Source organism: Gekko japonicus, unplaced genomic scaffold, assembly GCF_001447785.1.
Source record: "Gekko japonicus isolate JY-2015 unplaced genomic scaffold, Gekko_japonicus_V1.1 scaffold487, whole genome shotgun sequence".
NCBI lineage: Eukaryota > Metazoa > Chordata > Lepidosauria > Squamata > Gekkonidae > Gekko > Gekko japonicus.
Genome location: NW_015177021.1, coordinates 39947 through 58282, shown reverse-complemented (window position 1 = coordinate 58282; position 18336 = coordinate 39947). Strand labels below are relative to the sequence as shown.

Below are 18336 nucleotides of genomic sequence, written 5' to 3'. Positions count from 1 at the left end.
TATTTTAAAAATAACATTAACAGTAACATAAGCAAACATCTCAATAAACACTCTGGAACTTGGAACTATACTGAAACGGCATTTACTTCCAATTAAATATGCATAAATTTGGGCTGCACAATTTCCCAAGGATTTTTGGTTCACAATTTTACATATAGAGGTGGAAAGGGAGAGGGGAGGTGTGATAACTATGGAAATCGGTGGCATCCAGATATGTATGTATGTGCCGTTAAGTCACAAACTACAGAGATCAGGTCAATGGCTGCTTTGGAAAATGGAGTCCATGGCATTATGCCTTGCTTGGGTCCCTCTTCCCCTAAATCCCACCCTCCTAAGGCTCCACTCCCAAATCTACAGGGATTTCCCCAACCTGGAGTCGGCAACCCTAGTTCACTGGCAGAATCCTAGGTTTGTGGATGCACTGGATGGGAGTAGTTTGTGGACAGTGCACCAAAGGAACCAGTCCAACAAAATTTTATTCAAAGTATAAGACTTCATGTGCCACCCACACTTCTTCAGATGGAAGACGTGTGCATGCACACAAAAGCTTATACCTTGGATGAAACTTTGGACTCCAACTTCGTTCTGCTGCTTCAGAACAACACGGCTACCCACCTGAATTATTACACTATAATATTTTTTACAAGCAATTATGTACCGGTGGAGTGGTTACCATGCAGAGTCTGTCCCACAGGTAAAAGGCCTGTAATTTTTTCCTGCCCACCTTTCAACAAAGAGTTCCATACACAATACAGACCAAATCACACAAATTAAGAAATTGCAGGTCAAGTGCTTGATATTAAAAGAGAACAGAAATGTATGGAAAAAACAGACAGGCCCTTTGTAATGATGTATCTGAACATTTTAATTAATCACATTTCTCCCTCTAAAGTTCATCGTGATAAAAAAACTTTCTGCAGACAAAAGGAACTTCATTTCTCATCTCTTTTGTTCAAGACAATTTCTGTACTGCCATGAAAAAGACAAAGGCAACCTTAAAAACCAGCGTCTTAAATTTTCAGCTTTCTTCCCACTTTCACTCATCAAAAGGCAAAGTATTTTTTCTCTCTCTAGCTAAAAATTATTCCATTTCTTCTTCAAACTAATCACTCTTTCAGTTTGCTTACAAAAAAAAAACCCCAGGAAAAAAACTTGGAAACACATACAATCAAATACCGTTCTGTCCAGATTACAAAAAAAGGAGAAAGATCACAATCAAGGCACACTGAGCCTCATTTAGTATCTACTCACAAAAGCTCACCCACATTAACATAACCCCACACTGTGTGCACCTAAGAAACAAGAGACAACTCTTTCATTTTACATCACACCACCAACTATAAGCTGCTCTTCTCCTTGTTTCAATCGGGTTTTTAATTCAACCTTGCCGGTGTGCCAGCAAAGAAGTGTCATGGGCATGATTCAATGAGCTTGTCGAGAAAGTTGCACAACTAATAACAACTCCCAACACCCTCCCCTCTTGCAAACCCCGAGATATACTCACTGATTCCCACCCCCCTTAGCTCTCACCACTCACCCTTTCACCAAAATGGCGATGTGGACAGTTGGGAGGAAGGGAAGAAAGGAAACAGCAAAAATACCCTCTTAAGAGAAAGAAGGATGGAGAAGGAAGCTGGAGAAAGGAGGCGATGGTTGGGGGGGGGGTTCTTTGCAAGCACAAACAGACCCTTCCCACCCACCTCCCCAAAATGGAGAAGCACCTTTCTTGGAACACAACTGGGGGGGGAGCCAGCCTTGAAAACAGGAAGAGGGCTCACAACACAACCCTTTGCAGAGTTCCTCCAGTCTAAGCGACCTTGTTTCAAAGGGACTAACACTGGGGCAAGTTTGCATAGGATTGCACCATAAGGAGGGTGGGCATTGATCCCTATTATCCCCCCAAGCTTGTCTTCGGTGCCTGGGAAGAAAAGTCCCATAAAGGAAGGAGGGTTTTTTTTCCAAATGGGTGCCAAAATCCACAATCTGGGGGCAAGTGAAAGGAGCAAAATGGGGACTCCCCCCATTTGCCCTTCCTTCTTTCCCCCCAAGTTGCCCCCAGTGGGAAAGGCGGGTGCTGTCAGCACAGACCACGGTGGGGAAAGGAGCCTGGAAGCAGGAGAAGGAGAGCCATCGCCTTGTCTTTCTTGTTGCAGCCGCAGGTGGAGGTGAGTGTGCTGCTCCTGCAGGATGTTGGCTCGGCTTTGGTGGCCATGCTGTGCGCAGCAGGGCTGGCCCTGGCTGATGCTGGCATCAAGCTCTACGACCTTGTGGTGGCCTGTGCGCTCTGTCAGGCGCCGTTGGAGGGCGAGCAGCTTGTTGCTGGCGCTGCCTGTTGTGTCAGAATTCATGGCGGTGGCCAGCCTGGCGGCTGGGGAGGCTATCACAGAGTGGTGGGGCCTGCGGAGCACGGCCAAGGCAGCGGCAAAGTTGCCTCAGAAGGTCGGCTCACTGAGGAGCGAGCAAGGCCTGTTGTGCTGGAGGAGGAGACAGTGGAGTAAGGCAATGCAGGGTCACGCATTTCCCGTTGGGGCGGCGCTGGCAGCTATGGGCCAGGCAGTGGAGGACACCAGCAGGGGCATCAAAGAAGAACAGGAGTCCTTTTGGTGGGGAGGTGGAGCAGACCAGCAGCATGTGCTCTGTGTGCTTGTTGCCACTTCTTCCAGCAGGGCGGAGCAGGGCTTTTGGCGAGGGAGGGGCGGGGAGAGGGTGGGCTCGGATGCCAGCCGGAACACCATTCCAGTGCGTTCCGCCCCCAAAATAGCCCTGAGTAGAAACATAAACTTGGGACACAATACACACAATGAAATCAAGAGTACTTAATGTTCATTGATTTTACTGGGAGGGAGAGGTATATACCCAATTCTGTCCTACTGACATCTCTGGCACTTAAACAGTGCTTATCTTTGGCTGGATGGATCACATCCTTTATTGGTATGCAAGCTTTCATTTATAGCACTTGTACATTCATACCAAACTGGAGTCCTCTGTGAACCAGTCTGAACTCAAGGCCCTGCACTGTCAAATTATTTTTCTACAGCAATAGGGGAGGCACCATTATTAAGGTTATTATCTTATTAAGGATACTGATCCATAATAAGACATTTAAAAATATGCTTCAAGTCTCTCACTTTTTTAAAAATATAACCTTACCATGACTTTGTACCATTTCAATTTTCATGCAGAAAGCATTCCTCCGTCATGTGGTTAGATTCTGGCTGAAGGGAATCAAAAGGATACACCTTCTCTGTGAGACTGAATTATTCTGCTTAGTAGATGTATGACACATAGCATAACTACAGCCATAGTTTTCAACACGTGTGGCAAATTCAGTTGAAGGATTACCATACTTTCATGAGATGAAAAACCAGCCATAAAAAAAATCTTTCCCAAGCTTTTGCCACTTATTTAAAATGAAAATCTATTATTCAGAAATCCATATGGTCTATTATTTCATCATGACTGTCTTTTACTCTCAATATTGTCTGCTAATATGGGAAAAGATAGGATTGTTCTGTTAATAAGGGCCTGAAAAGTTTATTGCAGTGCTGGAGGTTCCCAGACTACTCTTTAGAATTCAAAATAGAAAAATTATTAGCTCTTATATCAAAAATAAAGTTGTATTGCTGAACTGCAGGCTGGAAGGTCGGTAGTTCAGCAGTTCGAGACCCGAGTGCTGTATGACGAAGTGAGCTCCCATCTCTGGTTCCAGCTCCTGCCAACCTAGCAGTTCAAAAGCAAGAAATTGCAAGTAGATAAATAGGTGGGAAGGTAACAGTGTTCCATGCGCCTCAGCGTTTAGTCATGCTGGCCACATGACCACGGAAATGTCTTCAGACAGCGCTGGCTCTTCGGCTTGGAAACGGAGATGAGCACCTCAACCCTAGAGTTGGATTCGACTGGCTTTCGAGCAAGGGAAACCTTTACCTAAAGGGGTATGAATGGTGTAACTTATAAAGCTAATTTAAAAACTGTACACCATGTAATTAAATTTACACCTTCTGATGAAACAATGAATTCTGAAACAGGTCACCTTCTAGGACAAGAACACAACTGGCATCAAAATCACATTTTGTTAATAGTACATTAAAAACTTTCCATCACTCTTTAATGAAGAATATTGTTTTGCTTTTACAGAGTGAGCAGAATGCCAAGACATGTATTTATAGCAACTGGAATCACCCAAGACACATACGCAGTCCAAGAAAGCTACCTGACTCCACATTAGTGTTGAAAGGACAGAGAAACAGAAATATTCAAAAGTAACTTCTGTAATTATATAATGCAAGCTTACTTCTCATTACTATGATCTTCAATTATTTGCACATACTGAAATTCCACAACAGTCACAGTAACACCTAGAAATTTAATCTTATGTTTATTTTCCCAGTTCTGCTTCCAATTAAAAGATCATATAAAATTATCTATTTTTCATTTATTTTGATTCTCATTGCCCAGCATCTTTTACATTTCTTATTTTATAATATAGTTAAGACATTTACAGTCAGGTGCTCCTAACTTTGATTTTTCTCTGTTCAGCTAGATGTTGATGGCAAACTGTCAAAAATGCACTATTACTTTCTCTTCCCAGCCACAAATTGTTTTCATAAGCAGCAGTTCCAGCTTGGAATATTCCTTAATGAAACCCAAGGATTCAGGTTTTCCACTCTACACAACAGTTAGCAGCTCATATAAATATTCTTAAGACCACCACCATATTTCATGATCGCACAGACAACAAAAACAAGGTCATTTATTCTATCACTCTGCTACATGGTCCAATATAGGAAACAGCCTGGCAAAATTTTCATGAAATCAAACATCCTGTCATTGAAGTTTTTCACAAAGCAGTTCAAAAAAAAAAAAAACCCATCAAAGATAAAAGCAGAGCTATTAAAGTTCCAAGTAGACTGGGCTATTCTCTCACTGCCTCAATAGCCATAAATTTTTACAGGCTTTCCTTCTCCTCCCTTTCGCTTGTTGCCTTACACTTTTCAGAGGAGAGCCAACAAAAGTCACAGTGTGGGATTTCAAGGTGCATGAATATATAAGGGCTCCATGATACCTATGTTGGATCGTTTGAGTAGTTCTGGTACTCTAAAGGATCTACCACAGTGATGAACCCCGGGACTGCCACTAATATTAATGCTTAACTTATTTTACAGCCATGAGATCTAAAACAAATAAGCCGATTTTCACAGCTTTAAATAGAGGGAGAGAGTTGTATGGGTCACCCATAATTAAATACAACATAAACTTCCATTGCACTGAATGGTCTAGCACGCTAGTACACAACTGAGAACTTAGACAATTACCAGAGCACATTAATGGAAGAAATACAAATATTCTAAATAAATCTATCATGCCCACTAACCACAGGGGTCTTGAGGATGTCACTTCCCATAAGTTTATTTGCAGGTACTTTTGTTTCCCCCAGAGTAAAACAAGCCCTGGTGACATTTTCAGATAGGATGATGACAGCATTGCAGTCTAAAAGTCTTACCCATCACTCCCTGTCCACCCAGAAGTGGCTGTAGCTACTGCAAAAGGGACAGCGCCAATCGATCAACTGTCACTAAATGGCACTACTTTCACAGAGACTGCAATCTGGATCCAGAAACTGAGTGAAGTCGAGGAAAACATTTCAACACTTAATGGTTAAAACAATGTTATCGCTGCTTGTTCAAGCCACATCACTTGTCAGATTAATTTTTTAAAAAAACAAACAAAATTAACTACATTTAACTGAAATGACATAAGCCATAGCTTCAGACAAATTACTTTTCCAAAAGCCATGAAGGCACTTTCTGCTATGCTATACATCTCTATGCTAAAGCTAGACATTTTTGGTGAAGCGACCATATCTCGCATATGCTTATAAATAAATAATAACAAAAATGTGTCCAATTCAGGCTTTAAGACTATATACATGTGCATTTCTGGTAAGAAAAGCACGGAATGAAAATGCCATCTCAGCCATAGCAGTAACATAGCAAGTGCTATTATATAAAAATAAAGGAGGTCATTTAGTTGCATCCTTTCCACATTTTACAACCTTTGCCCACACTAAAAGAAACAGTCATTAAAGACCCACATTAGAAACAACATGAAAGACCACCATCTGTCTACGAGAAGCTTCCATCAAGTCAAAACCTAATGCTCATGTCTCCACAGCAGGCTATTTATTGCCTGTTCCAGACAGATTAAAATAGGGCAATGAATAACAAGTGAAACTGAGGCTGCTGGAGAGTTAAACACACATATTCAGCATAAGTGGCTTGAAGCCTTCTACTAGATTTCAAACAAGATCTCTATTCTAAACAAAAACGTATGCATCCCATTAGAAGCTCTTTTGCACACTGGAAGCACAGTCATTTATTTCTTCTAGACTTCACTGTCTGCTCAGAGATACTATTACAGATAAACCCTATAGAGAATATTGGAAATGCCTCTGAATTATGTATTTCAGTGTGCACATTACACTGGTTGGGAAGGAGACAGACAATAGAAACAAAAACATTCCCTGATTCTTTTGAAACTTAGCATTATTCTTGGCTACTAAGTATCAAAGATCAACAATCTGAATTTTTCTTTAACCAGTATAGATAATTGATTTTAATGGGCACATTCTAAACCTCATTTAGAACTTTTTGAAAATGTGTCCAATTCTATTAAAAAGTTATTCTTCCAAAATGTACATCAATAACAGAACACTGTAGGTTCCCATTAGAGCAGAGGTGTCAAACTCATTTGTTATGAGGGCCAGATCTGACATAAATGTCACTTTGTTGGGCTGAGCCATGTGTGCCATAAAACATAATGCCAGGTACCAGGGATATAAACTGTATAAAAGACAACAGCTGATAAGCTCCGAATTGTTGTATCCTCCCTGCAAGGCACCATGGCCTGGGAGGGGAGAGCAAAGGAAAACCCGTATCAGAGGACTGGAGATCCAGCGGTGTAGCCCTGAGCAGACACTCCCACGCTGCTTGACTGCTGCAGACGAGGTTGTTCCACCATGCCGAAGCTACAATTGGAGTGGCTCCGCCCACTCCCCCCCAAGCAGTCTCCTGTTCCCTCCCTTGCACTAGTTGCTTGTGGGCCGTTTGACACTAGAGAGAAAACAGTGGTGTACATCTACTCTACTCAACTACTCTAGCTGCTTGAATTTTGTCCAGTACGTTGCATGCCCGTACATCAGAATGAGATCACTGCAATTATGCTTGCCAGCCCTTGTTTATTCAATAATTGTCATTTAATAAACTCTGCCAAACTACTAAAACAGAAATTATGCCTGACAAAAGACAGAATGCATTTGGGGCTTTCTTGTGTGCTATAATTTATGAATTTAATTTTATATATAAGTTACATATTTTTCTGGTCACGTTTTAAAGCAACACATGCAATGCTATAGCCATTTAGCCTTATAAAATATAGTGCCAAATCAGATGTCAAAATGAGAGGATAAACACTGAACCTTGACATTTTAGCTAGCCAAGCAAGGTCTAACACAAATATGAGCAATGCTCTTCACTCTTCTTCACCTTTTCCCCTAGCTGTCATTAGATCTTTGAAAATGTGGGTTTAAATGTTTATCAGGTTTCTGTCTTCATAGAGGTACAGAGATTTGAAATATATATCTAGTATATTTCTACCCTGCCCTTCCTCCAAGGAGCTTTGTAGAATGGCTTTCCATTCTACATTTTATCCTTACAACAATTCTGAGAGGTGGGTTAGGCGGAAAGAGTGACTGGCCCAAGATCACCCAGTGAGTTTCCATGGCAGAATGGGGATATGAACCCATCTCCCAAATCTTATTTTGACACTAGAACCGTTTTCCCATACTGGCTCTGAGAATATGTACTACAGGCTAATGTTAATTGCGAAGCACAATCCAAGTGAACTTTAATCTTATGATTTGTCATGGTAATCAGAATAACATTCCATTTATCAAACTTATCTTGGAGAATTGAATGTAATAATGTCTAGATGATTTGTTTATAGAACTGAAGATGAATTTTAAGTTTTATATCCAACTTTTTACTAAATAAGTTTTCATTATTAAAATAATTACAATTTTTAAAAGAATCTTATGATTTACATCTTATTTTTAAAATTCTCATATTAATCCTAAATGGAGGAAGAAAAATGATCTCCATCAGTGACATGACCTATTGAATAAATCTCATCAATCTCATGACTAAACATATGCAAGTTATCTGCACACCTGGCAAAACATGGCCTGCAACATGATACAAGATCCAGCTAAAATTATGCATTACTCTGTTCCTATACCCTTCAAGTTAGATATTTATAGCATGTAGGATGCAATATGCAGAAACAGGACCTGAATTATTTCATTTCCCATTACAGTCTCAATGTTTCTTACAAGTAACCTCATATAGTGATAACACAACCTACTTCATCTTTCTTCACCATTCAATCACTGCTCGTACTATTGCTATCTGCTTGGCGATTGTGTTGGAAGAAATGAGGCAATCCATTTGTCTCTTTCACCTCTAACAATATGGCCTCATTATGAAAAGGGGCCCCACCTGCTTTCACTATTCACCCAGATCTTAACGGTATTCTGTATTCTTGATTTCTAACACGTTCGTTTCTCTGCCTCTTTCAGCTAAAACTCCCAACATCTGGTTGAGATAATAAGAGCTGTTTCACTGTCTGTCATGTTTCTTTAGCCTTGCAATTCCAACCATATTTTAAAGCTATCCTTCCATATTTTGGAGCCTAAGTAAGTGCAAATACGCAGATTCCCAATATTACAATATATGCTTGAGCCAGAATGGCAGGATTTAAACTTTTTTTGAACTAGTAGAACTTTTCATAGACAACCGATCAAAAGCTTGTTTAGCAGGTGGTAATTTCTTCTTTATGAAGCCATGTAGATTTAAAAACTGAAATAACCAGGGAACCTCTGAAGCTTCAAAGATTTCTGGCAAGGCAGCAATATTCAGTGAAGCCTCACTTGCTTGATTAGAGTTTGGGCTAATCCAGAGATTCAATAGATTTTACACCTGTTCCCTGAACATCCACTCTGAGTCAGGCTGGGGGGCTTACACTTCATGCTTGTATGGGTCTCTTGATCATAAACAGAAATTAACAAATCGACCTTAAAGAGTAAAGGGAGCAAAGCTGTGACTGAATGCTTGATGTGGACTTTTCCAGACATTGTTCCACCCCCACCCACCAGGCACTATTAACAAAGCAGCAGAGCACAGCTATTTGGACCTAATGTCTCCCTGGACCTTGGGGAGACTCAAGCCCTGGTCAGACATTCCAAAGCCAGAGAATCAAAGTGAACCTTCCTGCTCATGTGCAAACACACACATTCTTACAACTGCATTCCAATCAACACTGGTCACAGAGAAATTTGCTGCCATGATCCTGCCAGCCTTTCCTTGCCTATTCAACCCCCCCCCCCCGCCTTTGCCAGCATAAACCTAAAAGCTTATACTATATTCCTTGTCTAGTTCTGTTCAACACTTTCCTGGGAGAAAGGCCCATTTAAGATTTTTTAATCTGGTCTGACAGCAACGTTCTGGATTCTCACCACAACACAAGATCCTAAAAAGAATATTCTGTTCTCTTCTATTTGTTTTCAGTTTTATAGGGGCCAATTCATATGTTCCACAGAAACATGGATTTCAGAAGCAAGAATAGATAACGAATGGCAGCATCAAGTGATAACCTGCATTTCTTAGCTATCACAGTTTAGTCATCACAGCCCCAATGACTCGCCATTAAAAACTGTTCATACATTTGCCTGAAAGTCACCTAGACATCAGGTTGGATCCAGATTAAACTGGCAATTTCCACTGATTCCCATTGCAGACCCCCCCATGTCACTGCCCAGAGTCCCCCATCCCCCAGAAGAAGGATTTCATGGAGATCTGTGGGCTGCAATGGGAGGGGAGAAGCAGAAAAAGTCTCTTTCAGTGATGGAAAAATTTAGACTGGATCCAGCCCATCATGATCAGCAAACCTATGTGATTCAGACGAAGTAGCCTCGTGATGGCTACAAATCACTTTTATCATACACAGATGTACATAACCCTTTTCTTTTCACAGCCTAGTTTTAATGTACTACTCTTTCTTTTGAATTTGTGTTTATCATTAGGAAATATAGCAAGATCAAAAAAATACCAACCTCTTTGAACCCAAACCAGATATAAGAAACAATCACATGGAAAAGTCCATACTAACTCACATTTCTAATAAAGCAACGAACTTATGCAATACCCTGGAGGATGAAGAATAAAGTAGTCAAAGCTTCTGTACAATAGAGGCAGTTGCAGCCAATCTCCATGATTTTGGAAAACAAAATCCACCTCTATACAAAAGCCATTTCTATACATACACTTACAAGATAGTTAGGTGTATCTCTCTCTTGTTTTAAAGGAGAAACAAAGAAAAATACACGACAAAGTAGCAAAGTCAGGAAAATAGTACAAAGCCTTACTTCAGATTTCGAGGACATGTTCTCTTCCATATCGGAATCATTAGGGTCCACAATGTCATCAAATGGCGGCAAAGTGGTCTTCTTCTTCTCCAGTGTCTCACTTTCCATTTTGACTTTCCCAATCTTAAACTGAGATTTATCCCTTACTTGTTTTTTGTCAGCAGCAGAACAAGTGAGTATCAGTGGCGGAGCACTAGAAAAACTTTTAAATAAAGTTTCTGAGCCACTTTTTTTCCTCTTTTTGGACACAAGATCCTCGGAATCCATACCAGGAGGCCTTTTTGTAGGGACCTTCTTTTCTTGCTGCTGTCCACCTGTTATGGTAAGGATGTTATTTTCAGATTTTGGCTCCTTTGACATAGGTTTGGGTTCCTTGAAGGCCATCTTAGGAACTATTTTTTCATCCTTTAGTGGTTTGTTTTCTTTGGGTTTCTTAGAGGATTCTTTGGAAGATTTGTTATGTTCCCTGGAAGGTTCTTTGAAGGCACTTTTATGTTCTTTTGAGTCTTTAGAAGGTTTCTCCTTGTGCTCCTTTGTTAATTTGTGGGGCTTCGAAAAACTGTTACTACTACCACTGCTGCTAGTGCTTATACTCTTAGTTGGGTCCTGCAACAATGGAAACCACAACATTAACACCCAGAAAACTAAATTTAAGATACAACAGATACTGCTACTATGCAATGTCTATTCAACTTTAGCAAAGCTTGAAAACGAATGGTCATCACGTACAAGCAGAGAGTAACAGAATGAACTGATTTCCTTGGTTTTGGAAACCAGAGAATAAATCAATACAGATGAACGAAGCAGTAAAAATACAGCCAATATGTTGTTTCCACAGAACGGTCAGAACCGTCACATGTTTTGGCCCCCCCCCCCCCCCCGGTAAGATTTAGTATAGATAACAAACATCAAACTATCTCAATGAATTTGCATTGAAATATCTACCATGAAAAGGACAACAAAGCTTAGAAAATTTTAGATCAAAGGAATGATTTAACATTTTGATTATAAATTATCTGGGCATCATTTTGACTTTTTCCCTGACGGACTGGATATTTGAAAAGTAATCCAAAATCCAGGAAGTGCCTGGGGCAGATCTGGCACCAAGATCTGGCACCAAGGTTCCTAGGCTGTCTTTCCCCGACCACCCACCCACTCCCAAATTTAGAAAGGTACATAGAGAAAGCAGATGTAGGCCCCAGGAACCACTGCAGTCATACTTGGACATCGCTGCCCAGGATTGTGAAAAACCATGGAGAATGAAATTTCCATTATTCCTAGTGTCCTGGATCCTGCCACACCCTTCAATAGCAAAACCATCTGCTCACTTACCTGGAACAAGTTCTCTAATTCTCAGGTGAGAAGGACACCCATTAGTTTATACTGCCTCTCTTGAGCTCGCACTTGTGCAGAAGTGCAGACAATGTATGAGACAGAAGGGGTCTCTCCCCGTTTCTCACTTCCATCAGTGCAAACTCCTATTTTCCCACAAGCATTCTAGGAAAGTCAAAGGATGAAACAGCCAAGCCAATATCTGTGGTATGCATCCATGGCAGGGCATGCCAGCTCTGGACTGGGAAATCCCTGCAGATTTGGGGGTGAAGCCTAGGGAGGGGCCTCAGCAAGGTATAATGCCATATAGTCTACCCTCAGAAACAGCCATTTTCTCCATGGGAATGAACCTCTGTCATGCAAAGATCAGTTGTAATTCTGGGCAATTTCCACTCCCACCTGGAGGCTGGCATCCCTAATCTACAGAACACTGCAGGGTGAAATGGATTCATTACTCTGAAGAGGGGTAAGTAAACTCCAAAACTCCAGCCTTTGAATGTTGTCAATTTCAGCATTCGCTTCAACACCATCATCAAGTTTACATGTTGAATTAAGATACAAATCTTACTACTGTTCCCATCTGCAGCCTCAACAGTAGTGGTCTCTATTACATTTTTCAGTTGCAAGAGAATATAAAAGGCTATGTTATATGGGCATGAAAGTAATCTGTATCAAAGGTAACAATTAGAGTTTCCTTTCAGAAACCTGCACTCAAGTTACTACCTTGCTCATTATTTAAAGGAGGCAGAATTCTTGTTCATCTTTATCTTTGTCAGGGTTGGAGTTAGTAACTTCACAGCCTAATCAAAAGAAGGCTGACAGAGTCTGTCCATTCAGACCAACTACGCAAAGGCACCATTCAACCATGCAGGAAGCCATTCATGTGTACCAGCTCACAAACTGCAGCAAACCACAGAAGGAATGGTTTTGAAGTGATGCAGTGACAATTAGAAAGACTATATAATGAACATATGCACTAGAAAACATTTCTATATGGAGTGTCCATACTGTAGGAGTTTAAACAGCTCCTCTTTTTGGGAGCCATAAAGAAGTTTAAAATGTATTTGTTTGCAGCAGCATCCCAGTCTAGTGAATCAAGGGTTGGATGTTTTGACCTGGAAGACCTGGCATCCTGTTGCTCACCAACAGCTCTGAACACATTCTGTTTCAGCCTACATACTTACTGTGATTTTCTTAGAATCATAGAATCGTAGAGTTGGAAGGGACCTCCAGGGTCATCTAGTCCAACGCCCGGCACAATGCAGGAAATTCAAATGCCTCCCCCCCCCACACACACACGCAGTGACCCTGCTCCATACCCAGAAGATGGCAAAAAACCTCCAGGATCACTGGCCAAATTGGCCTGGAGACAAACTGCTGCCTGACCCCAAAGTGGCAACCAGCATTTCCCTGTAAGAAAGGGAACAGTTGCAATGGCAAACAGCGCTGTACATAATTTTGCACTCTTTTTTGCATTTTTTAAATGTGTGTGTGACCTGGAAGTCACGGTGATCTCTGGTGACTGACTTATGTGTGCATCTGGAAGTCATGGTGACCTCTGGTGACTGACCCCTACTGAAGACCTGGAGGTTATTCAGAAAGGTGGCGGAATAAAGCCTGCCCCGCCTCCTGCCTCTGGTATTTCAAGGAAGTCTCCCATTCAAGTACTTGTCAGAGTCAACCCTATTTAGCTTCCAAGATCTGACAAGATCAGACTTGCCTGGGCTATCCAAGTCAGGTCTCCATCAATCTGCACTCTTAAATTGTTGTTAGTTATTTTGCCCAGCATACACAGAAAACATAATTATTTCGTCATTCATTTGCATTTCCAAACCTAATCCATGACCCTTGCACAACCCTTAAAGGGAAAAGTATATAGCCCTTTTCACCACTAGAATGGAGCTAGAATGGAGAGGTTTAACAAGCAACAATTTGTTTGCAGCATTAGCCCAGTCTAGTGAATCAAGGGTTGGATGTTTTGACCTGGAAGACCTGGCATCCTAACTGTTCCTCACCAACAGCTTTGAACACATTTGAACACATTTCGCCACTTTGAGCTAGAATGGAAAGGCTCAACAAGCAACATTTTTTGTTTTTGTTTCAGAAACAAGTTTTGGAAAAATGTACCAGCAGCATCATTACATTCAACATAAAATGAGTTTGGGGACATTGAACAGGCCATGCTAACCAGATATACACAGGAAGACTTTATAAGTTTCTCTAACCAGATATACACAGGAAGACTTTATAAGCTTCGCCCCCCCTCTACTTTTTGAAGAAATGTTGCATTGAGTATAACAAGCATGCCAATATGATTATTGGTCAATAATCCATTACTATAGATGACTGATTGATAATGCATTATTATGCATGTGGTATGCTATCAACGTACAGCAGAGTTTTATTTACAGTTTGTAAGCAAAACTGCAAGAGGAACCATAAGTTGCTACTCCAAGTGACTTTACAATGTAAAAACTAACTCCTTTTTCAATGAAACAGCCCAAAGTGATTACTGTAGATGTACTTGCAAGATATTAGAGTAGGACTTAAAATCGACATTGACAAGCAAGGACTATGGGAGTCAGAACTGTTAGTATGTTAACAAACTGAAGGCAGTTGGTCAGGTTTCAAACAGCGCATGCTGGATGTTCAGGGAGGAATCACTGGTTTTTCCCTTAAAGCAGCAGCTACGTCAAAGAACGCAGCCTTGAAGGATTCCTTAACTTTCCAGAATGACTTTGGGGGAAGGGGGTGAAGAGCACTGGTAGAAAAGAAAGAGTCCTGGATCTCAGCCATTCTATTTGTGTGCAGCAAATGGGAACAGCAAGCAATGAAAATGAAGATCAGCATGGTCCCCCAAATAATATCACTATAATAGTACAAATACAAAGACTTCAACCTACATCAAGTAGGCTTACCTAATCTGAGGTAAGGTAACATTTTAGAAGTAGATAAAACAGATGAATCTAAATTACTATACTATTACAAAACAGTTAATACTTTGGTATATAACTAAAATTCAGAATGCAAAACAATTATGACATGAACAACATTTGATTTCAATCCTATCCTGTTTTCTCCCAAGATGGCAAACAAGTTAATAAGAAATCAGTGTGCCAAATTAATGTGTATGAAATTTCTCTACCGAATAACACAGAGTCTCGACATGCAAGCATGTACAGAGCAAGAATTTACAGAATTTTTGAAGCCATGGGAGAGAAAAGACCCAACATTCCAATGGACATTTTGAAAAATTTGAAATACATGTGATATTTTCTTATCAAGTCTAAATTTATTTTGCAGTTTAACATCTTCAAATTACTTTAAGGAACCTTTATATGGCTCAGGAAAATGTCTGGAAAGATCACTGAACAACAAGTTTAAACATTTTGCTATCTACCAAATAAGAATCTTGATTTGAAATACATGTGATATCTACTTTTTATCAAGCCTTAACTTATTTTGCTGTTTTAACATCATAAAATGCATTATTTAAGCAATCATACTATTTGGCACACTTATGAAATTTAAAAGTTCAAATGCCTAGGCTTCCCATAAGCAACCAATTGCTTTGTGAACTCCATTAAGCCTAACATGGGATTTAAATTTTTAAAATACATCAATATAGTGTAGGCAATTTTGTCAGTCATTCATATTCTGTATCTGCCCTATAAATAAACTACAATCTAAAAAAATAAATCAATGGCAAGCAACTCCAAATGTTTAAGCATGAGCCTCTCTTTGAATTGCTTTTGGCTCTTTCCTCATTCATCCGATTAAAGTACTGCTTTGAACTAGTTATTTCTTGGCTGATAGGCCGTGCACCAGTCAAATTGTTGCTTGAGGCCTGCCCTAGTTTCTTTTGCCAAGCTGTATCTCACCTTTGGCCCATGAGATGATTTCTTCTTCACTTCAGAAAAAGACAGGGAGTTACTAGGAAGGTTAGGGAGATGAAGACTCTGCCCTGAAGCAGCTGATGTACCATCTGACATTACCATGATCTATTATGAAGGAGAAATAAATGTATTAGTAACATCTAGAAAATTGATAGGGACAGAAACTGAGGCTCTTGGCAGTAGATGCTTCCAATACCATGGATAAATTACCAGCTAAGGTTTCTTCTACAAGATGCCCATAATTGACTATACCAAATTTATTAAAACATCATTTGGCTTTCACTGTGAACTGAAAGAATAAATTGAAAGCATAAGCATGTACACACACACACACACACACCACCTATTAGAATCTATCAGTGAAGCACAACTGTGAAAGGGGGGAATCCAGAAAACATATCAATATCTGTGTGTCCTGGAAATGAGAGAATGTAAACCTGTTTACTCTCATACCCAAAGGCAAGAGTTTATGGCAGATCTCAAACCAGACGTTTTGTCAGAGGTTATTTTGCACCTTAACCACTCCCAAAGGCATCTATGCTGTGGATACTCAGCACATTGCCAAGACCTTACTAATAGTTTGTGCTCATGAATTCAATTCATTTGAGTAAACCAAAATGTCATGTAGTTTTTCTGCTACACCAGCAACATTGGCAGGGTACAAACTACTTTTGCCATGAATTTAGTTGTTTAAAAACCTAACTTGCCACAAGCTTAAAAAAAGATGAAATGTGTATATGGTAACAGGTAATTTTGTAGAAGAACGTTAGTTTACTCAGTTTCACTACTTATAGAAAACTTCCTTTCAATAATTGTGAAAACAGACAATTGAACGTCTTGGGGGCAAGAAATTCACTGCAGTCACAGAAATCAATAAAATGTTAAGGAAATTTTCCAAAGGCCTAGAAGAAGCCCCTGATGAATCACATACAGATTAAAACACTGAATTTAACATTAGAGTACAACAAGGCCTCCACAATCTAAGGAAAACACTAGTTAGTAGCAAAGAATGAATTTGCATAAGTATTTTAAGCCATGGTTGCAAGTGATGATAAGACTGCATCAGTTTTATGCAGAAAATCTTTTTGATATATGGGTTTGACATTTGGATAGGACTTACCCCTCCTGCTCTCAGTAGCTTTCTTCTGAACTCTTCCGTGGGGTTGTTGAAAGTAAGCTTTTCACAGCGGAGATGGTTTACAGGTGGGTGGCCTTCCAAATGTAGGAATAGGTCATAGTCAAAGCGGACTTTCTTCGGTTCTTCCTATGGGTTAGAAAATAGTCAGGCTGGGGGGGGAAATCTGATACCACATTGTCTTTCATTCCACTCTTACAAAGACTTGTTTCTTTGCTTGTAGATTAAGCAGGACATTGCATTCGTTGAAGTTCTGAAGATTACCTTAAATAAATATCTCTGAGAAACCCAGGAGAGAAATGACTAAAATTACTGTTTGGTTTCAGCTTGAATCATGGCATTGCTGGCAATGGCTTTTAAATATTTTCAGCAATCTTTTTGAAAGTGGAGCAAACAGCTAGAACTTTCGTGCCTAGAAAGAACATGGAGGTGTGTATTCTTTTCTACAGTCCTAAACTGCTTCCCCACACCCATCAATTAACATTAAGCCCTTATATTAACACAGAAAGCAAATTTCTACTCTTTTAGCAAACCAGATTTTTTTAAAAAAACAACAACAACACTGAAAGGTAGAAAACAAAACTATTGTGACCCCAATCCATCAATTGGTCTTTATGGATGTAAAATTAATGCAAATAAGTCTATATCAAACATTCATATGGCACATTAAATTGCACCTTGTTGCCCCATTATAGGTCATTACTATAATGAAGTCTAGATCCAGATTGCCCTTGGCAACTGTTCAGAGGCCACAGGTTGTCAAGAATGCCAACGGAAACAGAGTGCTCCCTAGTTGCCCAACTGAAACCGACTATCAAATCAAAGTGTTAATGTTGCTGTACAAAGCCGTAAATGTCAAGATTCAAATATCTTAAGACATCATCTCCTTCCCTGAGACCCAGTTCAGTGCTTCCCCGAGGACTTCTGTTTAAGACTACCATTCATGCAGTTGGTCTAGATGACAAGGCTGCTTATTTAATGTGTTTTGTGGATTGTTGTTGTTCAGTCGCACAGTTGAGTCCGACTCTTCGCGACCCCATGGACCAGATCACGCCAGGCCTTCCTGTCTTCCGCCGTCCTCTGAAGTTGGCTCAATTTCATGTTCGTTGCATCTATGACACTGTCTAACCATCTCATCCTTTGCTGTCCCCGTCTTCTTTGACCTTCAATCTTTCCCAGCATCAAGGTCTTCTCCAGTGAGTGCTCCCTTCTCATTGGGTGGCCAAAGTATTTGAGCTTCAGTTTCATTATCTGTCCTTCCAGGGAACAGTCAGGGTTGATTACTTTTAGGATTGACTGATTTGATCTTCTTGCAGTCCAAGGGACTCTCAAGAGTCTTCTCCAGCACCATAGTTCAAAAGAATCTATTCTTCGGCGCTCGGCCTTCCTTATAGTCCAACTCTCGCAGCCATACATGACTACTGGGAATACCATTGCTTTGACCATGTGGACTTTTGTTGGCAGGGTGATGTCTCTACTTTTTATCATGCTGTTTA

At 40.3% G+C, this 18336-nt stretch overlaps 1 protein-coding gene across 1 annotated transcript in view; it reads right to left on the bottom strand.

Annotated features, from left to right (window-relative positions):
- The window catches only part of MLLT3 (myeloid/lymphoid or mixed-lineage leukemia; translocated to, 3), a 92064-nt gene that overhangs the window by 44474 nt on the left and 29254 nt on the right, over positions 1 to 18336 (bottom strand). Inside the window, exons 3-5 of the mRNA XM_015427772.1 lie at positions 16826 to 16969; positions 15691 to 15810; positions 10478 to 11083 (exon numbers count right to left, since the gene is read on the bottom strand). Of these exons, the coding sequence (XP_015283258.1) occupies positions 10478 to 11083; positions 15691 to 15810; positions 16826 to 16969 (870 nt within the window). The remainder of the gene's footprint in view (positions 1 to 10477; positions 11084 to 15690; positions 15811 to 16825; positions 16970 to 18336) is intronic.